Source organism: Rhipicephalus microplus, chromosome 1 (genome assembly GCF_043290135.1).
Source record: "Rhipicephalus microplus isolate Deutch F79 chromosome 1, USDA_Rmic, whole genome shotgun sequence".
Taxonomy (NCBI): Eukaryota; Metazoa; Arthropoda; class Arachnida; order Ixodida; family Ixodidae; genus Rhipicephalus; species Rhipicephalus microplus.
In genome coordinates, this window is record NC_134700.1 from 287,364,823 (window position 1) to 287,389,807 (window position 24,985).

Here is a 24,985-nt window from a genome sequence, read left to right on the forward strand (position 1 = left end):
CAGTCGTGGACTGGGAAACACCGAATGCTAGTATTCTATACTGCAGCGAAGAATAACGCTGTAGTGGATGCGTGCTTCGATGCGTCCCCCCAAAATGCTCATCAGGGCACCCTAGTGGAGCCTCTTTTCCGGCGCTACTTAGTGGGTCTGTCAACCAGGCGTTGCTCGTGGACGCCGCTCGCGCTCGGTGCCTGTGATTTGAGCGTTTGGTTGTGCAACCAGTCGAGGCTTACGCCAGAATTCAATAAACGTCTTTGTAATGCATTCATTCATTAATAAACAGGTGAACACTGCTACCACATTCTGTTCAGCACGTTCATTCATGGTGGAACGTAATGACCACCGAATCACCACCTGTCGAGATTCGAGAGACTGATTGATTGATTTGTGGGGTTTAACGTCCCAAAACCACCATATGATTATGAGAGACGCCGTAGTGGAGGGCTCCGGAAATTTCGACCACCTGGGATTCTTTAACGTGCACCCAAATCTGAGTACACGGGCCTACAACATTTCCGCCTCCATCGGAAATGCAGCCGCCACAGCCGGGATTTGAACCCGCGACCTGCGGGTCAGCAGCCGAGTACCTTAGCCACTAGACCACCGTGGCGGGGCAGATTCGAGAGACTGCTCACAAAGCAGGCGGGAAAAAAAAGATCTCGCAGTGCAAAAAAAAAAAAAAATTCCCGAAATAGAATACGGAGGCGTCATTACTGCAAGGGTGCACGTATGAAGAGAAACCAATTCCCAGGCAGAGTGAGAACTTGCCCTACTACAGCAATCATTATAGACAACGCAACTTGGAAGACTGTTGTGGAGAGAATTCGTCGCTGCACCTCAGGCAGTCTCAGATGAGCAATGCAGGAGTCACACACTATACGCCTATGTGTCGGCTATTTAGAAGCGAAACAAAGTGCGATGCGATAATCTCAAAGGCGGAGCACAGCAAAGTGGCAATCATGCGCAGCTAGAGACACGTCGTAAGCGGAGGATATATTGGCAGACGTCAAGATTTGCACGACAGGCCCAGAGCGCAGCGTGTCGAGAAGGGTTTTCCCATGGAGGCCGGCGGCCCTTGCCTAAGCCGCCGCTTTATCGCGTGATCCTCTTGGGGATTGTGAGCAAAACCGGGGCGAATCCCCGCGGCCCCTGACGGTCGTTCACCGCCGCTGCAAGGCGGCGTCGCGGAGGACAGCGCCGCCCCGGCGCACGCCAACATCAGCGAGCGCTACAGACTTTGGCTCAAGGAATGGCTCTCAGGAGCAGCTCCCGGAAGCATAACGTCGAGGTCCAGACAGAGAAAAAAAAATCTCGTGGATGCCTCTTGTTAGCATACGTACGCTGAAAAAGTGAGCGAAGTCGGAAACAAATCTGTATTGCTGTAAGGGCCTCAACCAACCGTTGAGCAAGACAAACAAGTGCCAGGCCAGCGCTATAAGCATCCAAACTGGCAGCTGAGGGCTGCATGTGCTCTACTTACTCCAAGTGAGTGACAAACTGCTTTGCTGAACAAGACAGCACTTGAGAACATTCAGAATACAATTCACCTATCAGAAGCATGCATGCGCGCCGCTAACAACACGCCGCCAAAGCAGCCCATGAACAAGAAGCCTTCCTGGATGAGCAGTGTTTCATACGAAGGCCGTACATGATTAAAACGGGAGGCAATCTTCCTGCGAGTGTTACCATTGCCTAATTACACTTTTTTTGGCCAATAGGCTAGCCCGGGTCGGTTAACACCGCAATCGTTTTCGTTTATTATACGCCACATCCCGTTATCTCTATTACCCGCGCTTGTTTTGCTTCGCTTGCTGTTTTCGTCACTGAAACAAACTCAATTACCTATTCCGCGCAGCCCATGTTTATAGACGGACTCAAGATGGTTACCCGTCGGCTAGCAGGCAACACCCATTTTTTCCTGTAATAGTCGAGTCGGTACGTGTTTTACGCATTTGCGCATATGACCTGCTTACCAACTCAACTCATTTCTCTTGTTATAGAACCCCAGGTGGTCGAAATTTCCGGAGCCCTCCACTACGGCGTCTTTCATAATCATATCGCGTGATTTTGGAATGTTAAACCCCACAAATCAATCAATCAACTCATTTCTCTTAATCTACAACCCTAACTTTCAACTATACGTACCTGCATAATATACACATTCGTTTTCCCATATCTTAACGTTACGTCATTGTCACGGTGGTTCGCGCAATATAAGGTTTGCATGCCTGGCATGGATTGCATTGTGATTTGGAGGTCTCTGCGGTGGGCTTAAATGATGGATGGTTCATGGATGATAACGATGAAATATAGAAGCCCGCGGCGTCGGTTATATGGGATCACAATAACCGCATAGCTGCCGCTGCAATATATAGTTCCCGAGAGTCGAGAAAAATCGTAATGCCTTTTGCGTACGATCTCTGAATCTGACAGGGCTGCTGATCGTCGAAACCGTTGCGAACGAGTTTAAGATACGCATACAAACAAACGAAAAAAAAAAGAGAGAACGCATTCGAAATTGACCAAGCACGTTTTATCGATGCGTTGCTTCGGCCAGAAGGATTTCTCTCTTCAAGACGGAGCTGCTACGTATCTCAATATGCGCATCTCTCAGCATACCCTGATGCGTGTGTCTGTAAAAAAATGAAATTAGAAAGAAAGTGGACAATCATGGAGTTCTTTCGCATGCAGCAGATTGAAAAAGAAAAAAAAAGGCAGAAAACGAAGCGCATGTCATATGCACACAAGAAGAGCAACGCGTTAAGGAACTCCGATACGATAACGACAGGGCGGAAGGAAGAAACAACCGAAAAAGCGGCCGGTGAAGAACAGGGCACCGCCCTTTCAAAATTTACGAGCCGAAAATTGCCCTCATATTAGAGCGTCGATTTAGTCCCGGGGGACTCTGTCCCTCGAACAGGAAAAAACCGGCGATGTCCTTGGAATACCCTGTCGCCATTTTCTTCTTATTATTATCGTTCGTGTCTAGAAAGCGTACGTTAGGTTCTTACTGCTTGACGTCTCCACTGCGCTGGAAACTATAGCCTCAAACTCTACAGCTTTTCGGATATCAGTTGAGATATCAGACGCACGTGAAGGGTTTGCGATTATCAAGCCTTGGCAGCAGCCCTTTCTTCTAAATATTACGGCATTTGAAATATGAGCGCGTTAACGAAAACCGGGACAAAAGCAGACTAGGACCAGCGCCGGTCCTTGTCTGCTTATATCTGTTTTTGCGCTATTATTACAATTATCGTGGTTCAATTATCGTATTGAATTATCACGAACCTCCAACTCGTCCGATCAACCATTTTCACAAATTACAGTACAGGCTCAGTCTTTAAAAAAGAAATACTCGGTAAGCGTTCCGCAATTGATTACGACCGACCTATGACAAGAAGGTTTATAGATTAGTTTTTTTCCTGTGCATATATTTAAGGTCCACCGCTCTAGTGTACTACATTTTTCACGTCAAGTTTTGGAAATATTCGCAGGACAGAAATACCACCTTCGACATCAACCCCGTGACTCAAAAAAGTACTTCATTAGCAAGGTGTGTTATGCTAATGCGCCACATCAGCAGCCGTTCCTCAATAAATTTTGAAATGGTCGCAACCTCTAAAGAAAAGTGCCATTCTATGCACATATACTTGCACTACATAAATTAATATAACATCATAGACTGCCCCACCGCGGTGGTCTAGTGGCTAAGGTACTCGGCTGCTGAGCCGCAAGTCGCGGGATCGAATCCCGGCTGCGGCGGCTGCATTTTCTATCGAGGCGGAAATGTTGTATGCCCGTGTGCTCAGATTTGGGTGCATGTTAAAGAACCCCAGGTGGTCGAAATTTCCGGAGCCCTCCACTACGGCGCCTTTCATAATCATATGGTGGCTTTGGGACGTTAAACTCCACATATCAATCAATCATCAACATCATAGACCGATTAGATGGTATCCACCCAGAATTTAGTGAGAATGTGGAATCGTAGTGGGCTGATATATGTGCACTAAATAATGATATCAATTCACTCACGATCTCCAGAGTAGTGGTACGTTGAGCGAGTTGGAACTGGTTCGTAGTGTAATTGCGCAAGAAACGAACGGGGACACAAAAGAAGAGCACTGCGCCTGTCTGCACGTCCCTCTTCTTTTTTGCTCCCATCCGTTTCTTGCGCAGTTGACCATGATCTTACTGCAAGCTGTCTTGTCCCGGCACGTTCAACACCAGCTTGCACCACGTTGAAAGTAAACGAGAAGCACCATCCACGCCTGTCGTGCTATGACGGCGCTGACGTCAGCATTGATGTAACTAAACAGATCAAGTGGCATCAAGTGGTCTTGAAACGCCAGTATTGTATACAGTGACGCCGGTGAAAGCCGTCAGCTTGCAAAGTGTCAGGGATTGTCGGCGTGACAAGGTATCTGGACAATCGCAGGTTTTACTGGGACCTGTGCATGTTACTGCTTCTGGTGGCGAATCTGATCGTCCTGCCAGTGGCAATCTCGTTCTTCAACGACGACCTGTCGATCCGGTGGATAGCCTTCAACTGCCTCTCGGACACCATCTTCCTGCTCGACATCGTCGTCAACTTCCGAACGGGTAAGCCTTCGCCGCTCAGCGAACGCGCGAGCGCCTGTACATAAGCGCATGCATGTCCTCCTTGCGCAGGAATCATGCACCAGGATAACTCGGAGCAGGTGATCCTGGATCCCAAGCTGATCGCGCACCACTACATCCGCACCTGGTTCTTCCTGGACCTGATCAGCTCGATCCCCCTGGACTACATATTCCTCATCTTCATTCAGGACTACAGCGACAGCTTCCAGCTGTTGCACGCAGGTCGCGCTCTGCGAATCCTGCGCTTCGCCAAGATGCTCAGCCTACTAAGGCTACTCAGGCTGTCGAGGCTCGTCCGATACGTCAGCCAATGGGAAGAGGTTTACGTAAGTGGCCCTTCGCGATTTCCTTGTCCTAAATGGCGACCTTACGTGGCCGTTGAGCTTCTCGAATCGAGAGTGTTTGTTAAAAGCACGATTTCCCATTCAGAAGCAGCTGTTTAGTGTTGTTCCTTACGGGTATTCATCCAAACAGACTATCACTGAAGCGCTCTGCACGCGTGGACAGCAATTGCGACTTCGTAACGGTTATCTTTCTTCGGTCCATTCTATCGTCTGAAGCCTAGAGCTGAAAATGGGAGCACGCAAGATGTTCCTGCGTATATCCCCATAGCTATTTAATAAAGATGTTCCAAGTTACAGTGCAGATTTTGTTACTTTCCGTTAGTACCGCTTCACAAACAATTTTAATGGTATAGCTGTTGTTTATTTGCCCTTTCTATGTCTATGAAAATATAAAAATGGTAGCACAGTAGGTCCGCCAGCAGACTACTGTAAAATGGGGCATTTGAGTGACATACCGCGAGAAACAAGACGAAAGCACCGTAGGGGGAAAGAAAGCCGCTACAAAAATAAGAAAGCTTGAAAAGCTTTTTTTTTTCAAGTTGTGCGACTACAGTTTCATTCGCTGTACATTTGACTAATGAAAAATATATTCGAATTCAAGAAACCAATCATTAAGTTACACGGCAATATTAAGATTCGATTTCTCGAGCTGGTTGTTAACGAACGTTGCTTCGGACATTTCATTGGTCACTGATTTAGTGCTTTTAACTAGCCTGCCACGTCATATTTTGTGCTACTAATAAAGAGAGAAGGTCTTTCTACTATACTTTTGGTTTCTATTAAGCAAAAAATCAACCAACGCATTTGTTTGGCCAACGTATTGGTTCTCAGCAAGTGGTTTATTTCGGGATGTCTATTCTCGTCCAGCAGTTCAACGATGAAAAGGAGCTTAAGTAAGTCTGACAGCCTCAAATCCATGACAGAGTACGAAATATCGGCATCATTATATTCGATCGGCATAGGATGGTTCTCTCATAGTAGCTCTCTTGTGGCTTCATATCACTCACGACATAGCGTTGGACGCTTTTCGAAGATACCACACAGAAAACCGTGTTCCGGCCAAGAAAATTGATTGACATTCCGCCTTCATTATATCTGCCTAAACGCTAGAATAACTACACGACCGTTTGGCAAACCATTTTCACCCATTCTTTCCTGCAAGTCTGCAGCTGTAGTGTTCGCTCAAGAAACACGTGAATTGAATTGAAACATTTGCTAATATGTCCGAAATCAAACCAGCTTGCTTTCTCATTTCGTTCACAACAGCAAAGAAACTGTACAGAGTTTGAAGCACGAAATTGTAACCTTTACTAGGTTGCGATATGAGAATTTTCTCAAAATGAGACAAAAATAATAATAAACTGCTTAGTTGCGCCCCGACGACACTCGTCTGACGCCGTTAAAATCGACGCTCGGATTCCAAACGTCGATGGGCGTAAAACATTCGCTAAAAAAATACGGCGCACTTGAAGCTCTTAAAATTCGAAGCAGGGGTAAGCGGCTTCAAAGCGACCATCCACAGTGTAGGTTGACGATATGGAAGTTCACTCCACTGCCTGCGTCTTCAGCAACTGCTCGCATGCATCAAGGAAAATAGGAGCTTCTACACATTTCGCTTCTTGCATCGCTGTGCTGTGTGAGAATCACAGTTATCGCCAGTGGTTCGAATGAAGCTGCTTGCAGGTGTCATCTTCATGTGTTCGATTCACGGAGTAGATATTCCAGTGGTGAAATATCTACTCCGCAGCCACCTATTGGCTCAAGTCAATTATGCCATTCATGTTAACCGCACGCGGCACGAGTCAATAGTGTTAAATTCAGACTACCATGATGTTTCAGCAATATCAATTCCCCACTTAGGACAGGTAGTAACCGCGGAGCGAAAACATGAAAGTGAAATAACCAGAAGTATAAGGATGGGGTAGATCACATTCACCAAGCGTTTATCAAATCATGAATGGTAATCAACCACTAACCCGAAAGAGTAAGGTATACAACAGCTGCATGCATCTTGCCGGTACTTATCATATAGACGGAGCAAAAAACCTGGAGTCTTATAAAGAGGGTTCAGCTTGAAGTGAGGACGACGCAGCGAGCGATGGAAGGGAAGACCACAGTGGGTCAGGGATCAAACCGGGGTTAAGGGTATCATAGTTGAAATCAAAGAAGAAGAAATGGACATGGGCCGGGCACGTAGCGCTTAGGCAGGATAACCGATAACTGATATGACTCCAAGAGAAGGAAAGAGGGTGAGGAGAAGACAAAGTTAGGTGGACCGATGGGATTAAGAAGGTCTCAGGTATAACGTGGCAGGAGAAGGCACAAGACCAGGTTGATTGGCGTATCATGGGAGAGGCATTTGCCTAGCAGTGGCCATAGTCGGAATAATGACGATAATAAATTCCCCGCAACGGCTTAGAAGAAGCCTACAATATGTGACTCACCTAAATGCCGATGTATCTGGCTTCTGACTACACCGTTAAAAACAGACGAAACATGCCCGATTTGATCACCGTGTTCGTGAAGCATAGCAATGTGATTCAGTTCTCCCGCACGATGCATGTATGGTAAGTAAATGAAGCGTATTTTTAAGATTGGTTGAGTGTTACGTCGCACGTTCCGAAGCGTTGTGTCGTTTGTGGAAGACAATGTTGCAAACCGAACGAGTGGTGTTTCGTCTTCCTGCAGTCGGCAACATTATCCCAGCCCGTGGTATGACATGTGTTTCCCCTTTCGTAGAAGTGTGACGTTGTACTCGATGCTGCTTGAGTGCTGTGTTTGTGTATTTCTCAGCTGCTTTGGCCGAAATATCCAACGCGACGGAGAGCTGGAAAGATCATTCAGGGACTGCGGTTATAGAGCAGAACATTTATTTACCCTGTATGTTTTGACGGCCCAGACACTAATTACAGGCAGGGTGCTAGCGAAAAAACGCGTGCTTCTTTGGGGCCATTGCATGGGGTAGCACGTTTGCTAAAGACTTTTCACACAAATATCGCTTTAATTTCGTCTGGTGAGGGCATTTAAAGCGACCGAGATGGCTGCGAGATGCTTCTATTCGAAACAAACTATTGCAGCAGCAACTTGTACCTGCAGAATGGAAGTTACCTGCGTCATACCTCCTTGACATGCTTGAATGCAGAACCTGCGCACTTCAGGCCCAGTGATTAAGTTTTACAATGCTGCATTCGCTGCGTAAAGAAGACATTTTTTTAGCAGCTTCACGTTCTCGGTGTGGTGGTTTGTTGGAGAGAACTTTTCAAAATTTTTCCGAGAGTAAACACTTGTTCAGTTGGCTTTAAGTAACGCGCGAGACGGGCGACTAAAATATGTGGTCGCTGCATCAACTTTCCAGCAAAAAGCGTGCAACTCAGCTACAGAACACGCTCTTAGAGCAAAGTGCACGCTCAGGGTGGCTAGGCGACAAACAGTTGCCAGCTGCGTGTAGTATAAGTGGCTGCCACGCCTTTCAAAGAAAAAAAAATACCCAGCCGATCATGAACAAACACCTCGGTTCCTAGCGCAGGAGCTGAAGAAATTTGTGACAAACATTGACAATGCAATGCGAGGAAATATTGACTCATCTTAAAGCCTAACGTTCCGCTCAAAGTAATGGCGGCATCATTTTTTGCACTAGCACTGACTGACGACACGTTCAATTGCCACGCCGTAAACAAACACACAGCTTTATGCACATATGGTCAAAACTGCGCGACTGGGGCGAAGAAAGGGAATCACATTTCTTGGTCTTGGTAGCGCGTTTCCTATTCACCGAACTTTAAATCAACGTTGGCAAAACCTTAATCGTACATACTGGAAAAGAAACCTTCGACATTTTACCAGACTTGGCTTCAACATTCGTTTATTGTGTGAGATAAGAATAGAGCGCGTTCGTCGACCATAGCTCCCGTTTAGAATTCAAAAAGAGAAAGAACGATTCAGCTGGGCTGCGACATTAACTAAACGAACGAAACGGAGCATTAGCTCAATACTGTGCTACGTCCTGTATTTGAACGTGTGTACATGTGTCCTATGTATATACATATGCTCCCATACATGTTGGTGTTGAAGAACGAGAGCTCAGTATTGTGTGTATTGAACTGTTGTTGTTTACACACAGAGCAAACATCCTGCGCCTCGTTCACATCCCCGTCGCCCTCCATTCTGAATGCCCAAATACCGGCACGTTTGTTGGTACCCCGCCCAGCATGTGAAACGTCATTGCCGCATTGCATGACATATACCGCTAGCGGGTACCTGTTTGTTCCCACCTCCTCCCGTACGCGTACGTTATAAACCACAAACAAATTGATTCGTTCCTTTTTATTTAGTAACTGGTTAGAATATCAGGTTCGCGATTACAATGAGCCGCTTCCCGTTGGGGCAGACGGGAAGTGCAGACGCTACGAATGGAACATGCGTTCACTCGCTGTACGTAACTCTGCTTTCCTCTTTCACTGAAGCTGCCCGCCTCAGCCTACGAGTGCGGGTCTACCTGCCATCAATCAGAACACGAAAGTTGGGCTAGTCGGATATGCATGGTATAACTGTCGCTGTGCGCTTGAACTGACTATACCAAACACGAGTGTCGCATGGCGCTTTGAGGAAGGAGAATGCAAGAAAGCTTAGCAGATCACAATATCCAGTTCACAACCTGCGCTTGGAAGAAAAAAAAATAGAGGGATAAATGATGAAGGTGCGCGAAGAAAGAGACAGTGTAAGATCACCAGGAAGATCACAACACGTGAGCGAAATCGGCAATACGCACTATAGGTGCATGGACGGCTGATCGGGCAGTTAATCGAAGGAAGCTGGCGATATGTTGTGCCAGCACTCGGTGATGTCGCATTTTTATTTCTAGAGCACGACATGATGGTACCTTGTAGGTACCTTGCAGGTACGCCAGCAGTGAACTCGGTGTACTTAGTCCATACGTCGCATTTTGAGGTATGAGTACAGTGGCTGGCTGCTTAAGACGTGGTCACATTTTGCGACAGGGTAGGATGCCGCTTTGCTTATGAGGGCGTCAATGTTACATATCTATAAAATAGTATGTCTATCTATACAAAGACTACGTGAGCTAAATAATATATTATTAGCAATTCAAGACCGCAAACGCTGAAACGTGATTCTACCACAAAAACAAAGACGGCACATAAAAAGATACACTACGTTGCCTTTTGCAAAGAGGGCTGCCGATCAGCTGAATACCCAATCGAGTACGCTGGGTCGCTACAAAAATTACAAAACAAGATGACCTGCTCAATAAAGTTTCACAAAAACAATTAAGTTTCACCACCACCAAGATGACCTGCTTTCTAAGTCTGTGCCAGAGAACTACGCGCATTTTCAAGCTATACTTGATTTGATTTGGTGGAGGCGCCACTCAACGTCTTTTAAGCAGTATAGAACAAACACATACCTATCTCCTTCAGGTAATCTGTCAACCTTTATAAAAAAAACACCGCACATAAGCTCATATTGTCACGTGTTTGTGGCAAGAAAGACGATTATACTTATGCATGTGCTATGAATCACTATAGAAAGGATGGAGAAAACTCGCTGGCACGTTCTAATAAACAGGAGACCGACCTGCTTGTAGAATCTCCATCTTTGCGGCGAGATCTTTGTTTTGACGTCACGACAATATGCCATCTTTTAGATGCGAAGCAGCTCTTTGACTAGCCTGTGTAACGCTGTCCCTCTGTCCGCACCGCTCCCCTAGCCGCAGGTGTTGGAGCGCTGCCAAGTAGCTAACGCCCTCCTCTCTAACATCTCTCTTCCTCGCCTGCTACGCGCTCACCGCGTGTCAGCTCCCTCTCGCTTCACCCTCTCCACCGCTCGCAACGCCCGAGCCTTCTTCTCACGTGGGCATCATCTCACCCACGCCACCTCTCTCCATTTTGCCGACGGGCGCAACGCCGGCGCGGCATGCTTGCCACTAGCGTGCGCGTACCTTTCCCGGCTGTCACCGGCGTTGCGAGGATTGGCGAAGCCAATCGCGTTCGCGAATGGCGACGTGAACACCGACGAGGCGTGAGCCAGGGAAGCCAAACGCAAACGAGGCAGAGGAAGACCAGCGACACCGACGAAGTGCGAGTCAAGAACACCGATCGCGTTCGAGAATACAGACGGCACACGGGTAACACCGACGAGACGCGAGCCAAGAAAGCCGAGCGCAAGCGTCTTAATGCGTCCCGCTTCCAGTGTCTGTGTTTCAAACAAACGTTTATTCGAGTAAACGCTACACCGTGGTTCACTTCAAACCGTTCTTCCAGCACCCGCGTCAACGCCTGTTTCAACCGGGTCAACGCCGTGCGCACCACTGCTGCTTCGCATCCCATCAGGGTTCCCTTCAGGCAGATGGCCCATAGTTTTTTTTTCTTTTTTTTCGCAATGCTAAGTGCACTACGAACGATTGACTGTACCACAAATGCACGGTTGTAAGAATGAACGTGTGATTGTTGCATGGAGTCTTGCCATGTCTACGATTTTGTTGTTAGAGCCTTCTTTTTTGTAACCTATGCATGATTGCCTTTTTATTCAACCAGTAGTCCGAAACATTAATATAACCCAAAATATTGTTAAAATATATACTTATGTAAACTTTACGCCAATCCATGAGCTTAGTGCCACTACAACTTCCAAATAACTTTTATATCACTCTGATTATATTTACTTCGCAATCGGTATTCTCCTGAACAATTAGCTTCTGGTAGTTCTAAACGACTAAGCAGTGCCGAGCCCGTGTTCAAAACTAATAAAATCGTTGATTAATTCAAAAAACAGATGCTGCAAGGTGACTAAACCAACATAAGCTGAAGCAAGAAGCAAAACAAGAAATAGCAAGCAATAGACGAGTAGAAAGTATTGAGAGGACTGCTGTCTGCTTTCTGTGCTAGATACAAACTAGTACCCGAAAATTCGCTTAGATGTGTCAAGACAGAAATATATTTTTTCAGCAACAAGGAACTGTGTTTGCTTTGATATCATCAGTGGAACAAAAATAAACTGGACAATCTGCCCTGTTTTAGACAAAAATGAGGTTATTTTTACCGGCTGTCGCACTGTTCTTGTAAACAACGATGAATTCACACTGCAAATGGCTTAATTCAATAGGAAAGCACACACATTGTTATGCACATTGTTTTTAAAGTAAGGCACGAAAGCACATAAGACTCCCATCCCTCACTCAACATTCTTCACAATATTGTATTATAAAAGGCACTACTATGATTCGATCAATACGAATGATCAGGAACGCTTATCGACAATAACGTGAATAATGGAGAATAGAAAACTGGTGGGATACCATCTGATTGTACTTCAAGGTTCCTTCCTCTCAACTTTTTTTTTTACTTAAATCCACAAGACCGCGTTGAACGAGAGCATTGCGTCATGTTCACTTCGTTTTTAAGAGTAGAAAAGGTACTTGAACAAGATTCGTTCCAGTCTTATATTCGCCGTCCTCAAGCGAAACGACGGAGGTACCTGAATGCAGCCACACTCTGGAGACACACCGTGAAATCTACACTAAGCAAAGACAACGAGTAACCAAGCGCTACCAAACAACGCTCACTTACAAACCTACGTCGCATGGGAGCCAATTTGTTCAACGTAGTCTTCTTTATATAGTGTACTTCATTTGTCTCTCTCTCACCACATTATCCTCCGCACTGAGACCATCTATTTTTGGGTTGCTGCTTGGTCCTGAAGATGGCCCTCCCAACCTCCACAGGATGAGAACTCCTCGAATGCGACCCCGTAGGCACCACCGAGACAACACCACGTTCACCTTCGGAAAAAGAAAAGTCCCGCTTGGCACCACTATACTTGTGGTGCCAAGCGGGACATGTGACGCGACTGCCCTCGTGCGGTCGGTGGCTACATTTAGGGTTGCCTCCTTGCTTTCCCCCTTGCAGATGCATAGCTTGGCGACGCTATCCAACAGTTCGGGGCTCTCGACCTGTTTGTTGAAAAGTTGTGGAGAGGGCTGTGCCATCCAGGTCAGTGCTGCAGCGCTCGCCTCCAGTACTACCCGTCTCTGTGCCACTCGTGCCCGTGGCGCTGCCGTCCCATCACTTGCCTGACTGGTGACGGCAATCGTGTAGGGCCGCTTGTGCCGCTGCCAATCCGCAGTCAAAGCCAATGATGTGTCTCGTCTCTGTACGTGCTGCTGCCGAATGTGCTACTGCTGCCGTCGATGCTGCCTGCAGCGCACTGGCGGAAAGCGCTTTGTGATGGACCATCGCCGCTCTGTCTGCCGGCTATCGCTGCGTGTCGCATGCAAAGTTATTTCAAGAGTACGGAACCTAAACGTTCCACGCTCTTCTTTCATCAAACATGGCTAAAGAGCGAGCAATCCAGGAAGAAACTCCCTCTTGGGGTAAAATTTTGCCTTTAGCAGGTAGATGCTTGTGTCAAGTTTGAGATGTTATCGCATGTAATTTTACTGGGTCGTTGAAATTCGTAATAAACCATGCATGACTGTGTAATATTTATATCACTCTTAACGTTGCAATTTAATGAGTTGTTCTAAAAAATATACTGTAACTTATTCTAACACTTCCACTTCGGAATCAAATTTGGTCTCCGGAACACTGTAATCAAATTACGTAATATTTCACGGATTCGTATACAATCATAACGCGTGTAGCAAAGGGTGAAAATCGCCTTCGTGCGAAAAGGCACGAGCTCGTGTTTCGGCAATAACGTTAGCTTAAAGCAGAGCATACGATCTGACTTTTTTTCATTGTACTTTTTTTTTCTGAATGAAGCCGCACGGGAAAACCCGCTCAAAGCGATACCAGTAGTACGAAACTAAATGGCCTTGGAGCCTGCTATTGCATCGGAAAATGCATGTACAAGTGTACAAATTTATAACAATATACAATGAAGAATGTCTAGTAGGCATTGGCATGCTAACTAATATTATTAGGCCCGTACAATTCAGTGCAGTGTCGTGACACATTGAGTCGTCTATGAACATGTGTGTTTTTGTTCTGCGCATATCACAATTTGTATAAACTAAGATAAATCAATTTCGACGCACGGATTTGCCCACAAATTGAACTATTCGCGAATGTGAATGTCTCATTCAGATATCAATTTTTTTAGTACTTGCACAAACTGTTGGTTCCTTTAGAAGCCGACTGTGCGAACAACAAATCGACAAAGCATGATTAAGGTAACGAAGTGCTCCGACCAAACAAAAGCTTGAAAGAAAACGACGTTTCGGCTTCCATAGGCAAACCTTGTTACCGCAGAACACATTGTGACTAAGACTTCCGTATGAAAGTCAAAACGTCGTTTCCATTCAAGCTTTTTTTTTTTTCATTTGGTCGGTGTACTTGATTTCCTTCATGTTTCATTCCGCCCATACGGGTTTCCGTAAAAAGTCTTGATTTCAATACCAGCACTTTCACTGTCACTTCCTGTTGGCGCTGCCTACGTTCTTCTAATTGTGTGCGCCAACTTGCTAAAATCGTACCAACTTGTACCAATTAGCCCAACTTCAATTGCGCAGTGTGATCGCCAGCGTGCCAATTAAACTCAAATAATGTTTTTGCCATAAATTTGGTAGACTTTCAAGGCTTGTCCTAGTTTAAACAACGTGTTTTAAGGGACACCTGAGTAATCTACCATAATATCAAAGTTTTCTTGTTTATTTTTACTTTTTATTATGTCTGGTCAAGTTCCAAAAAACATTCGCTGGTGTCGCAGCGAGCCTGGGGTCCGTATTCACGAAAGCTTTCTTTCTTTACACTAAACTTGTTCTTAAGGCAGTATCTATAGCAAATCCAGGAGCTATAGGCATATCATTTGTGAAGGCGGTACACGACCAACGGCAATAAAGCGCTTACGAGCGCAGAGCTACGTGAACTTGGCCCCTGATACACGGAGTTCTGTTTCTTTCTGGTCTCGAAGCAGAACGACTTTGAACGCACAGCGGCTGTCTTGCGCTCAAAGAGTACCATTACTTGCAACACGAGCTTTTAGTAGCAGCTGCAAGCGCTCAGCGCAAACGGATTCATTAGCGTTGCTTACCGGTCGGCAAACTACTCCCAGATCAAGCCACAAGAGCACAACGAGCCTGACTAGTACATTTCTCGGGACAGTCGCTGTCGGAGCTTGTTCAGGCTGGCCACGCTAGTCGCACTCACCATACCATCTGCTAAGCAGACCTCTCCAGTTATAACAAACCCGAGAAAATGTTAAATACGGCCTTGAACTGTGTCATAGACGTGCCATAGACCTCGGCGCGAGATGCAACATGTCTTCTCTGTTCACAGTCACATCATTTTCTTCCACCTCAAGGTCAAAGAGGAAAGGCGCAATCTGTTTATAGCGTGCACGCACGCGCCCTACCCCACATCGTATAACACAACTAGTAAGTCAGGTGACATATTTCAGCTGTCCGAAGACCCGGATGACACACCACAAAAGCAAAGACATATCAATAATGCCACCCTTAAGAAACTTAACGGCAAAACACCCATTGCCACCTTTGTCACCACAGGGTAACTAAGTACAGAAGCAAACAAAACTAAATATGATGTCTAACAAAACTTACCTTCCGACAATCTCACCTCGTCTTTTTTTTTTTTTCTACAGAGCTACAATGCTCATGCATGCAATAAGTCTACTGTAACAAATCGCAGTTGTTTACTTGTCTTCAGTGACTCAGAGGCATGTATAGATATAAAACTAGGGTTATGGATTCCCCGCTGCCTAATAGTTAAATACGGACATAAATTATCAAACACCTGCTCGGCCAACAGCGGTGCGACTGTCTTTTTTTTTCCTCTCTTAAAGAATTTGCCTGTGTGCCTGGAGAACGTACATTGTAACAGTGCCGGCTCGGTACCTTACTGTCCCTTTTCTTCTCTCGATTTCTTTCCTCCTCTCCTGGTTGCAGTTCCTGAACATGGCGAGCGTGTTCATGAAAATCTTCAACCTGATCTGCATGATGCTTCTTATTGGTCACTGGAGCGGGTGCCTTCAGTTTCTCGTCCCCATGCTGCAGGGGTTTCCTTCCAATTCCTGGGTCGCCATCAACGAACTTGAGGTGAGAACGTTGGTAATAGAATCAAAATGAAAAATGAAAAAGCTCCACTATAGACCACCGCGGCGGAGCTCGCTGTCTGTTACGTTGATGCGGGTGGAACACAACGCATTCCGAGCACTGACGTGATGTTTCCTTGGGGGGGCTTCTGTCGGTGCAGACGAAGTACTGGTTCGAGCAGTACTCGTGGGCCCTGTTCAAGGCCATGTCCCACATGCTGTGCATAGGCTACGGCCGCTTCCCGCCCCAGAGCCTCACTGATATGTGGCTCACGCTGCTCAGCATGATCAGCGGGGCCACCTGCTACGCACTGTTCCTCGGACACACCACAAACCTCATACAGTCGCTGGACTCTTCGCGACGACAGTACCGAGAAAAGGTGAGACGGCCGCGTTGTTACCGCGATACAAAAGAAGGCATGGCGCTTGTCGCAGATAGAGCAGAGAATCAAGAGGTGGCCATGTGACTCTTGGAACCCTCACACAGCCGCCTAGAAAATAAGCGATAAGCGAAGTCCAGGTCTTACACACAGATTGGCACATTGTTACTTCAACAGTCGACTTCTATTCCTACCAAACTTTTATTTCGATTTCCTCTTCCCCAGTGCCATGTAGCCAACCGGACTGAGACCTCGTTAACCTTCCTCTCTCAAGTATATCCTACCCTTCTGCATCCACTGTCATAGGATTTTCCACGTTTCTTAATTACACAATCTATACAATGCTGTTCAGTCAGAAAACTGCTACGCCTATCGCAACACCTCGATAAGCCGGTAAACATGACGTCTCTAGAGTATTCATTACTTCTCTTGACGGCGCTGTCTTTTATGCGCAGTTAAAACAAGTAGAAGAGTACATGGCGTACCGAAAGCTTCCAAGAGACTTGCGACAAGGGATTACCGACTACTTCGAGCACCGGTATCAAGGAAAATTCTTCGACGAAGAAGCCATACTCGGGGAACTCTCCGAGAGGCTAAGAGAGGTGAGCATTTACAGCACGATATCATTGCAACAACAAGATTATATCGTCTTGAGTACGTAGAAATGGCATCTCACTATTTAAAACTGCCATGCCGCGGAGTAAAAAAAAAATGAAACCAGGCCACGTAGTATGCTGTTGATTCATTGCTGTGGAAATTCCTCCGTGATAACAACAATAAAACAAGCCTGCGTTGATTCGTAATTGCAAACAAGTAACGGTAACTCGCCGTGACGTCTTGCAGTAACAGCATATACGTTTCCTAGTGGGTGATTAACGTGTGGATATAAGGTCTTCAAAATCTTACGTTGAGATAGTGAATTACGTTGTCATCCGGATAAGAAGAGGTGTCATAACGTTCCGCTAAGTGAGAACTGGTCACTGCATCGTTTAAAGGTTAGCGCAAGTGAAAAATATCATCAAAGGAAGTGACGAGCATGTCCGAATCCACCGACTCGGTTAGTGTAGAAATGGGGGTTGGGGGTTCCAGCTGCCCTAGATCTCAGTTTCTCGGGACTCAAATAAAGTTCTTGCCATGGTGTCATGTTAAGGTCTCAACCAGCGTCTGCCGAACCCGAGACACATTTCTTCTCGTTGCGAAAGCAAAAAGTGGGGCACAGTACGTAAGAGTGACTGAAGATAAGGCCAATGAGGGTGGCGATTTGGGCTTGTTGGTATGGTTGCATGATGATGGATGGTAGCGCAGACAACGAACACGGACAAGAGAAGGCACATAGACACAACACAGCGCTAACTTTCAACAACAGTTTATTACACGCAGATCTCCGTGGTGTATGCGATCCACCACGCCAACGTCGCACGTGCGTAGCTCTAAAAACCATCAAATATAACCAACGCGCGTGTTCCAATACTTTACAATTTTATATTTTTCAATCTTTTTTTACTTTTTCTTTCTTCCTTTTATCCCATGTTACCACAAACCCTATCGCGAATACATGTAATCAAGTTCCTTATCTGTCAACACCACTGATGGGCTGCTCACACACGTGTCACCTAGCTCTGCAATTCTGCCGGCCTCCAATACCAACCGCGTCATCTCGTGCCTACTTCTATTGATTATAACCGTTTCCTTGAATTTCGGTGTGCACTTACATCTCTGGCAATGAAGGGAAAGAAAACCATCAGGAACAACACTATTTACTTTGTTATTGTGCTCGCGCAAGCGATCGTTTATGCATCTACTGGTCTGACCGATATAACACTTTCCACAAGTAAGTGGAATGAGGTATACAACACACATGATGCACTCCACAAATAGGTTTCTATGTTTCTTTTGGCATACATTTGATTTTCCCTTGTCTGGTCTTGTGCTTCTGCAAAGACTCACCAACTTATTGGGTGCCGAGAAAACTACGTTAGTGCCACATTTTTCCGCAATCTTTTTTATCCTGTGAGAAACCTTATGCATGTATGGAATTACGGCAAAACTTTCCTTTCTTGAGCTCACCCTATCCATCCCTTCACATCTTTTCTCCAGCACTTTTCTGTGCAATCCTTCAGCAACGGACACGACGAGGCTCTTGGGGTACCCGGCATTGCTTAGCCTCGAGACCTGTTGTCTGAAGCTTTCATTCATGAGGCACCGGCAGGACTTCTTTAGTGCCTCACTCAAGCACATCTTCGCAATGCCTCGTTTTACCAGTTTAGTATGCGCTGAGTGAAACTGTAGTAAAGGCTTACTTGCTCTGGGCTCGTAACACCAGCATGTCTTTTCATCTGAGAATTGAAAGTTAATGTCAAGAAATCTGAGCCTTCCGTCACATGGCATTTCAAAAGTCACTTCAAGTGGGTTAAGCCCCTCACGAAAAACGCTACACACGCTATTACATTGAGTAGCAAAATCTGCAGTTCTGTCATTGATAAACACTAAAAAGTCATCGACGTACCTAAATACGTGCACAACATTGTATTCATTTAGGCGTCCTGATAGCCTCCTGTCCATTTCAGCCAAAAACAAATTACTTAAAACTGGTGCTAAGCACGAGCCAATGCATACTCCTTGTTTTTGCAGATACAGGGTACCATTGTTTTCAATAAACGTTGACGACAAGTAAAACCTAAGTAATTCTAAGAAATTGTCGACGGACGTACCTGCTTGTGAGCTAAATCTAACGGCACCGTACTCATCGATGCATTCGCCAACACTTGTTAATACTGCTGATTGTGGCAGAGAATAGTACAGATCTTTTATGTCAGCCGAAAACGCTTTTAACCCTATGTTTTTTCGTTCCCTGACGAAACTTATCACCTGTTCCGAATTTTTTGTCAGGAAGGGGTCATTTATGTCAAGCAAGTTTAATGTTCTTTGCAGATACACAGCTACAGCTTTTTGCCACGTGTCCTTCTCCGACACTATCACTCTGAACGGTACTCCTTCCTTATGCGTTTTAGCACTAAAGAACACATCCAGACTGTCATTTTTACTTTTTCTGATACTGCTAAGCACACCTTCTAGATTCATCCTCTTACAAAGTTCTATTGCTTTTCCCCTCACTTTTTCAATCGAAATACTTTTCTTTTCGCTGAACACTGCCGTAATAGCACTTTTAGCCTTTTCTTTAAATTCATCATGCGAGAAAACCGCAAACCCTCCTTCTTTATCGACTGGAAGTACACTCAGAGCATGCTGTGTCAAGTAAGTTTCCACGCGTTTGAGAGGCAAACTGCGGCATGGAGGCCTACACAATTTTAAAGCGTCCACACCTTCGTTGATGATCCTGGTGGCTTGATCCTCGGGAACCCGCTTCGACACTTGACGTACAATTGATACGAGTTCCGGCTTGTTCTTTTGAGGTTGCACGGCAAACTTTGGCCCAAGTCCCAATACTTCTAGTACAAAGTCCGGTAGGCAGATGCCTTCTGCCACATGAACGTTGGAGGTTGCACTCACGCGCACTTTGTCCACCAAATCACGTAACAGTCGTAATTGAAGCTTCCAGTGGAATTCTATCATTTGGTCTGCCAGACGTAGAATTCCACTGGAAGCTTCAATTACGACTGTTACGTGATTTGGTGGACAAAGTGCGCGTGAGTGCAACCTCCAACGTTCATGTGGCAGAAGGCATCTGCCTACCGGACTTTGTACTAGAAGTATTGGGACTTGGGCCAAAGTTTGCCGTGCAACCTCAAAAGAACAAGCCGGAACTCGTATCAATTGTACGTCAAGTGTCGAAGCGGGTTCCCGAGGATCAAGCCACCAGGATCATCAACGAAGGTGTGGACGCTTTAAAATTGTGTAGGCCTCCATGCCGCAGTTTGCCTCTCAAACGCGTGGAAACTTACTTGACACAGCATGCTCTGAGTGTACTTCCAGTCGATAAAGAAGGAGGGTTTGCGGTTTTCTCGCATGATGAATTTAAAGAAAAGGCTAAAAGTGCTATTACGGCAGTGTTCAGCGAAAAGAAAAGTATTTCGATTGAAAAAGTGAGGGGAAAAGCAATAGAACTTTGTAAGAGGATGAATCTAGAAGGTGTGCTTAGCAGTATCAGAAAAAGTAAAAATGACAGTCTGGATGTGTTCTTTAGTGCTAAAACGCATAAGGAAGGAGTACCGTTCAGAGTGATAGTGTCGGAGAAGGACACGTGGCAAAAAGCTGTAGCTGTGTATCTGCAAAGAACATTAAACTTGCTTGACATAAATGACCCCTTCCTGACAAAAAATTCGGAACAGGTGATAAGTTTCGTCAGGGAACGAAAAAACATAGGGTTAAAAGCGTTTTCGGCTGACATAAAAGATCTGTACTATTCTCTGCCACAATCAGCAGTATTAACAAGTGTTGGCGAATGCATCGATGAGTACGGTGCCGTTAGATTTAGCTCACAAGCAGGTACGTCCGTCGACAATTTCTTAGAATTACTTAGGTTTTACTTGTCGTCAACGTTTATTGAAAACAATGGTACCCTGTATCTGCAAAAACAAGGAGTATGCATTGGCTCGTGCTTAGCACCAGTTTTAAGTAATTTGTTTTTGGCTGAAATGGACAGGAGGCTATCAGGACGCCTAAATGAATACAATGTTGTGCACGTATTTAGGTACGTCGATGACTTTTTAGTGTTTATCAATGACAGAACTGCAGATTTTGCTACTCAATGTAATAGCGTGTGTAGCGTTTTTCGTGAGGGGCTTAACCCACTTGAAGTGACTTTTGAAATGCCATGTGACGGAAGGCTCAGATTTCTTGACATTAACTTTCAATTCTCAGATGAAAAGACATGCTGGTGTTACGAGCCCAGAGCAAGTAAGCCTTTACTACAGTTTCACTCAGCGCATACTAAACTGGTAAAACGAGGCATTGCGAAGATGTGCTTGAGTGAGGCACTAAAGAAGTCCTGCCGGTGCCTCATGAATGAAAGCTTCAGACAACAGGTCTCGAGGCTAAGCAATGCCGGGTACCCCAAGAGCCTCGTCGTGTCCGTTGCTGAAGGATTGCACAGAAAAGTGCTGGAGAAAAGATGTGAAGGGATGGATAGGGTGAGCTCAAGAAAGGAAAGTTTTGCCGTAATTCCATACATGCATAAGGTTTCTCACAGGATAAAAAAGATTGCGGAAAAATGTGGCACTAACGTAGTTTTCTCGGCACCCAATAAGTTGGTGAGTCTTTGCAGAAGCACAAGACCAGACAAGGGAAAATCAAATGTATGCCAAAAGAAACATAGAAACCTATTTGTGGAGTGCATCATGTGTGTTGTATACCTCATTCCACTTACTTGTGGAAAGTGTTATATCGGTCAGACCAGTAGATGCATAAACGATCGCTTGCGCGAGCACAATAACAAAGTAAATAGTGTTGTTCCTGATGGTTTTCTTTCCCTTCATTGCCAGAGATGTAAGTGCACACCGAAATTCAAGGAAACGGTTATAATCAATAGAAGTAGGCACGAGATGACGCGGTTGGTATTGGAGGCCGGCAGAATTGCAGAGCTAGGTGACACGTGTGTGAGCAGCCCATCAGTGGTGTTGACAGATAAGGAACTTGATTACATGTATTCGCGATAGGGTTTGTGGTAACATGGGATAAAAGGAAGAAAGAAAAAGTAAAAAAAGATTGAAAAATATAAAATTGTAAAGTATTGGAACACGCGCGTTGGTTATATTTGATGGTTTTTAGAGCTACGCACGTGCGACGTTGGCGTGGTGGATCGCATACACCACGGAGATCTGCGTGTAATAAACTGTTGTTGAAAGTTAGCGCTGTGTTGTGTCTATGTGCCTTCTCTTGTCCGTGTTCGTTGTCTGCGCTACCATCCATCATCATGAAGATAAGGACTTCTTCAGTCCCTGTTGCGTACTCGGCCCCACTTTTTGTATTCATAATGAACCCTTACCAACTAGTCCAAGTGAATTTTTTGCTACATTTTCGCTTTGTGTCTCGAAATACATGCATAGAGACAAATGCGCTGGTTTTTCACAGGACGTAATAAATTACAACTGCCGGTCGCTCGTGGCGTCGGTGCCGTTCTTTGCCAACGCGGACCCAAACTTCGTCAACGACGTCGTGACCAAACTCAAGTACGAGGTCTTCCAGCCAGGCGACATCATCATCAAGGAGGGGACACTCGGGACCAAGATGTACTTCATCCAGGAAGGCATCGTGGACATTGTGATGAGCAACGGAGAGGTGGCCACCAGCCTCTCTGACGGGTCGTACTTCGGAGGTGAGCCTTTTTGCCTACTCCACTACCTATTCCATGTAAGGTAACGTATGTAGAAAAGCTACCATAGGTGAACGGGACAGCCTTCAAGAAGGTCGAGGTGGGTAATTTACACGACAACCAAGTCATTCTAGATACGCCAGTTTTTTCAAATCAGCGACGCCGAGCGACAGCGGACTCAGTTTTTTTTGGATGGAGAGCGCCTCCAAGCGTGTGCGCAGTAGAAAATCGCTTATCAGATTCGGCGTTGCAATGCGCGATTCCTGCCTGACCAGCGTGTGTGCGGCGCTCGCAGAGATCTGCCTGCTGACCAACGCCCGGCGCGTGGCCAGCGTTCGGGCCGAGACCTACTGCAACCTGTTCTCCCTGTCCGTGGAACACTTCAACGCCGTGCTGGACGTGTACCCTGTGATGCGACGGACCATGGAGTCCATCGCCGCCGAGCGGCTCAACAAGATCGGCAAGAACCCGGACATCGTGTGCCAGCGCGAAGACCTGCGCGTCGACCTCAGCACAGTCACCGCCCTGCTCCGGTCCGCCCAGGCGGCCAACAACGACGACGACGAGGAGGACGAAGACGCGGACGGCGACGCCAAGGGGGGCGGCCGCGCGCAGGGCGGCAACCGGAGGAAGTACAGCCACCTCCTGGGGGTGCACCGCAGCGGAGGCACCACGATACCGAGGCCAAAGTCCGAGAGCTGCTTCCACCGCATGTTCGACTTGGCCAGCGGCGCAGCGGCGCAGACGGCCCTGCCGCGCTCGGGCACCTTCTACGAGAGCCTGACCGGCATGGGTTCGCAGAGCAATCTGCAGGAGGACTAGAGCCGCCGCCGCCGCTCGGGCCCTCGGACGACTCCGGGCGAGGAAGCTGCTGCTGAGCAGGCCGCGGTGTAATCGCAACACTCGCGCCGACGCGTAACTATGTCACCGTCCATTCGGCTCAGCACAGCAACTAAGGTAAAACACAATACGGCGACCACTTATTGGAAAAGAAGCAAACTATTGGCCAGCGGCTGGGCCGACGGAAAGGTCACAGCCAATTAGACCAGGTCGAGATGAAAAGGATTGCGCGATGCTCAAGCTCGCATGCCGAGCGGTAACACCATACGCCAGTGCTGTAGCTGCAGCTCCGCGGCGACAACCTGCTGGACTGTTGCCTACATTCGGTTATCCACTCGACAGCCGGCACGTCGGGAAACGTAAACACTGCCGCTCTTTGGCAGGCTGTCGAGCCAGAAAGTAACTTTTCGAGGCAATCACGAGCGGTTCTGCTCACACGCGAGTTTCCAGATTATGAAAAGCCAAAAGAGAAGCGCTTAAGTCAACAAAAGAACTAGAATAAGAAAATCTGGTCAGTCTGCTGCGGTTAACGCTTGCTGACAGCCACGACTTGTGTCGTGCTCGAAACAAAGTCGCTTAGATGATTGTTACACTACGCCTTCCGGCAGCTTCCTCGTCCGGTGGTGTAACTCGCGTGGCGCGCGAACACTCGCAGTGCATCCGAGGGATTGAAACGTGCCACGCTTTCGTCTCGGAAACAAAAGGAAAATCTCCCCTCCTCCCTTAGAAAAACATAAAAATCTAAATACTGATCGCACAGGAACGCTATTCACACGCCCACAATAATGTTACACATACTAAGATCTATCAAAGTAAGCTAAATATCAAGTAAACTCGAATGGCCTCGCGCAGGTCATCAGGACTCTCTGTTGTCTACATGTGCAGTCCTGCGCAAGTACGCACATTTCTTTCTTCAACGCACATCTGTCACAATGTTTCAAAGTGTCCCTCGGCTGCACGGCAGAGGCGTTCGCGTGGCCGCGTGAGCGAGATATGCGGGACCAGCGCTAGCGCATGTGGGAGCAAAGTGGCCTTAGTGAAGAAACGGGGCGAGCCGTCACGGGGATAGACACAGACAGACACACACCATCTACACACATATCGCTCCACGCACGACTCGAAGGAAGAAAAAAAAAATCTCACGACACCTTGCTCACATTGCCGAGACACGTCACATGATACCACCTCGTTGTATGTCTGTTTCGTATATGCACAATGCCATGTTCCCTTCCTAAAGTTGACTGCAGGACGATCTCAAGCCGTCCCCTCCCGATGCCCATCCGAGATCGACCGATTTTTTTTTCTCGAAACGTGATTCCGAATAAGTTGGTTTACTCCTGAAAGTGGAAAAAGAAAACTACCTGCTTTCGTTGCACACTTTGAAAGCGGTGAAGCGAGCCTGTTGATAACGAAAGGCACCGCGATGCGCGATCTGCTGTTCTTGCTGTTCATATGGATGTTGTACGTTT

General features: G+C 46.5%; 1 protein-coding gene across 1 annotated transcript in view; it reads left to right on the forward strand.

The window, feature by feature from the left end:
* Positions 1-23,858, forward strand: part of Ih (hyperpolarization activated cyclic nucleotide gated potassium channel Ih) — a 325,658-nt gene extending 301,800 nt beyond the window's left edge. Inside the window, exons 4-10 of the mRNA XM_037412101.2 lie at positions 4,436-4,599; positions 4,669-4,943; positions 15,880-16,029; positions 16,187-16,405; positions 16,861-17,007; positions 22,436-22,679; positions 22,972-23,858. Coding sequence (XP_037267998.2) covers positions 4,436-4,599; positions 4,669-4,943; positions 15,880-16,029; positions 16,187-16,405; positions 16,861-17,007; positions 22,436-22,679; positions 22,972-23,498 — 1,726 coding nt within the window. The 3' untranslated portion in view covers positions 23,499-23,858. The remainder of the gene's footprint in view (positions 1-4,435; positions 4,600-4,668; positions 4,944-15,879; positions 16,030-16,186; positions 16,406-16,860; positions 17,008-22,435; positions 22,680-22,971) is intronic.
* Positions 23,859-24,985: the final 1,127 nt, after the last annotated feature.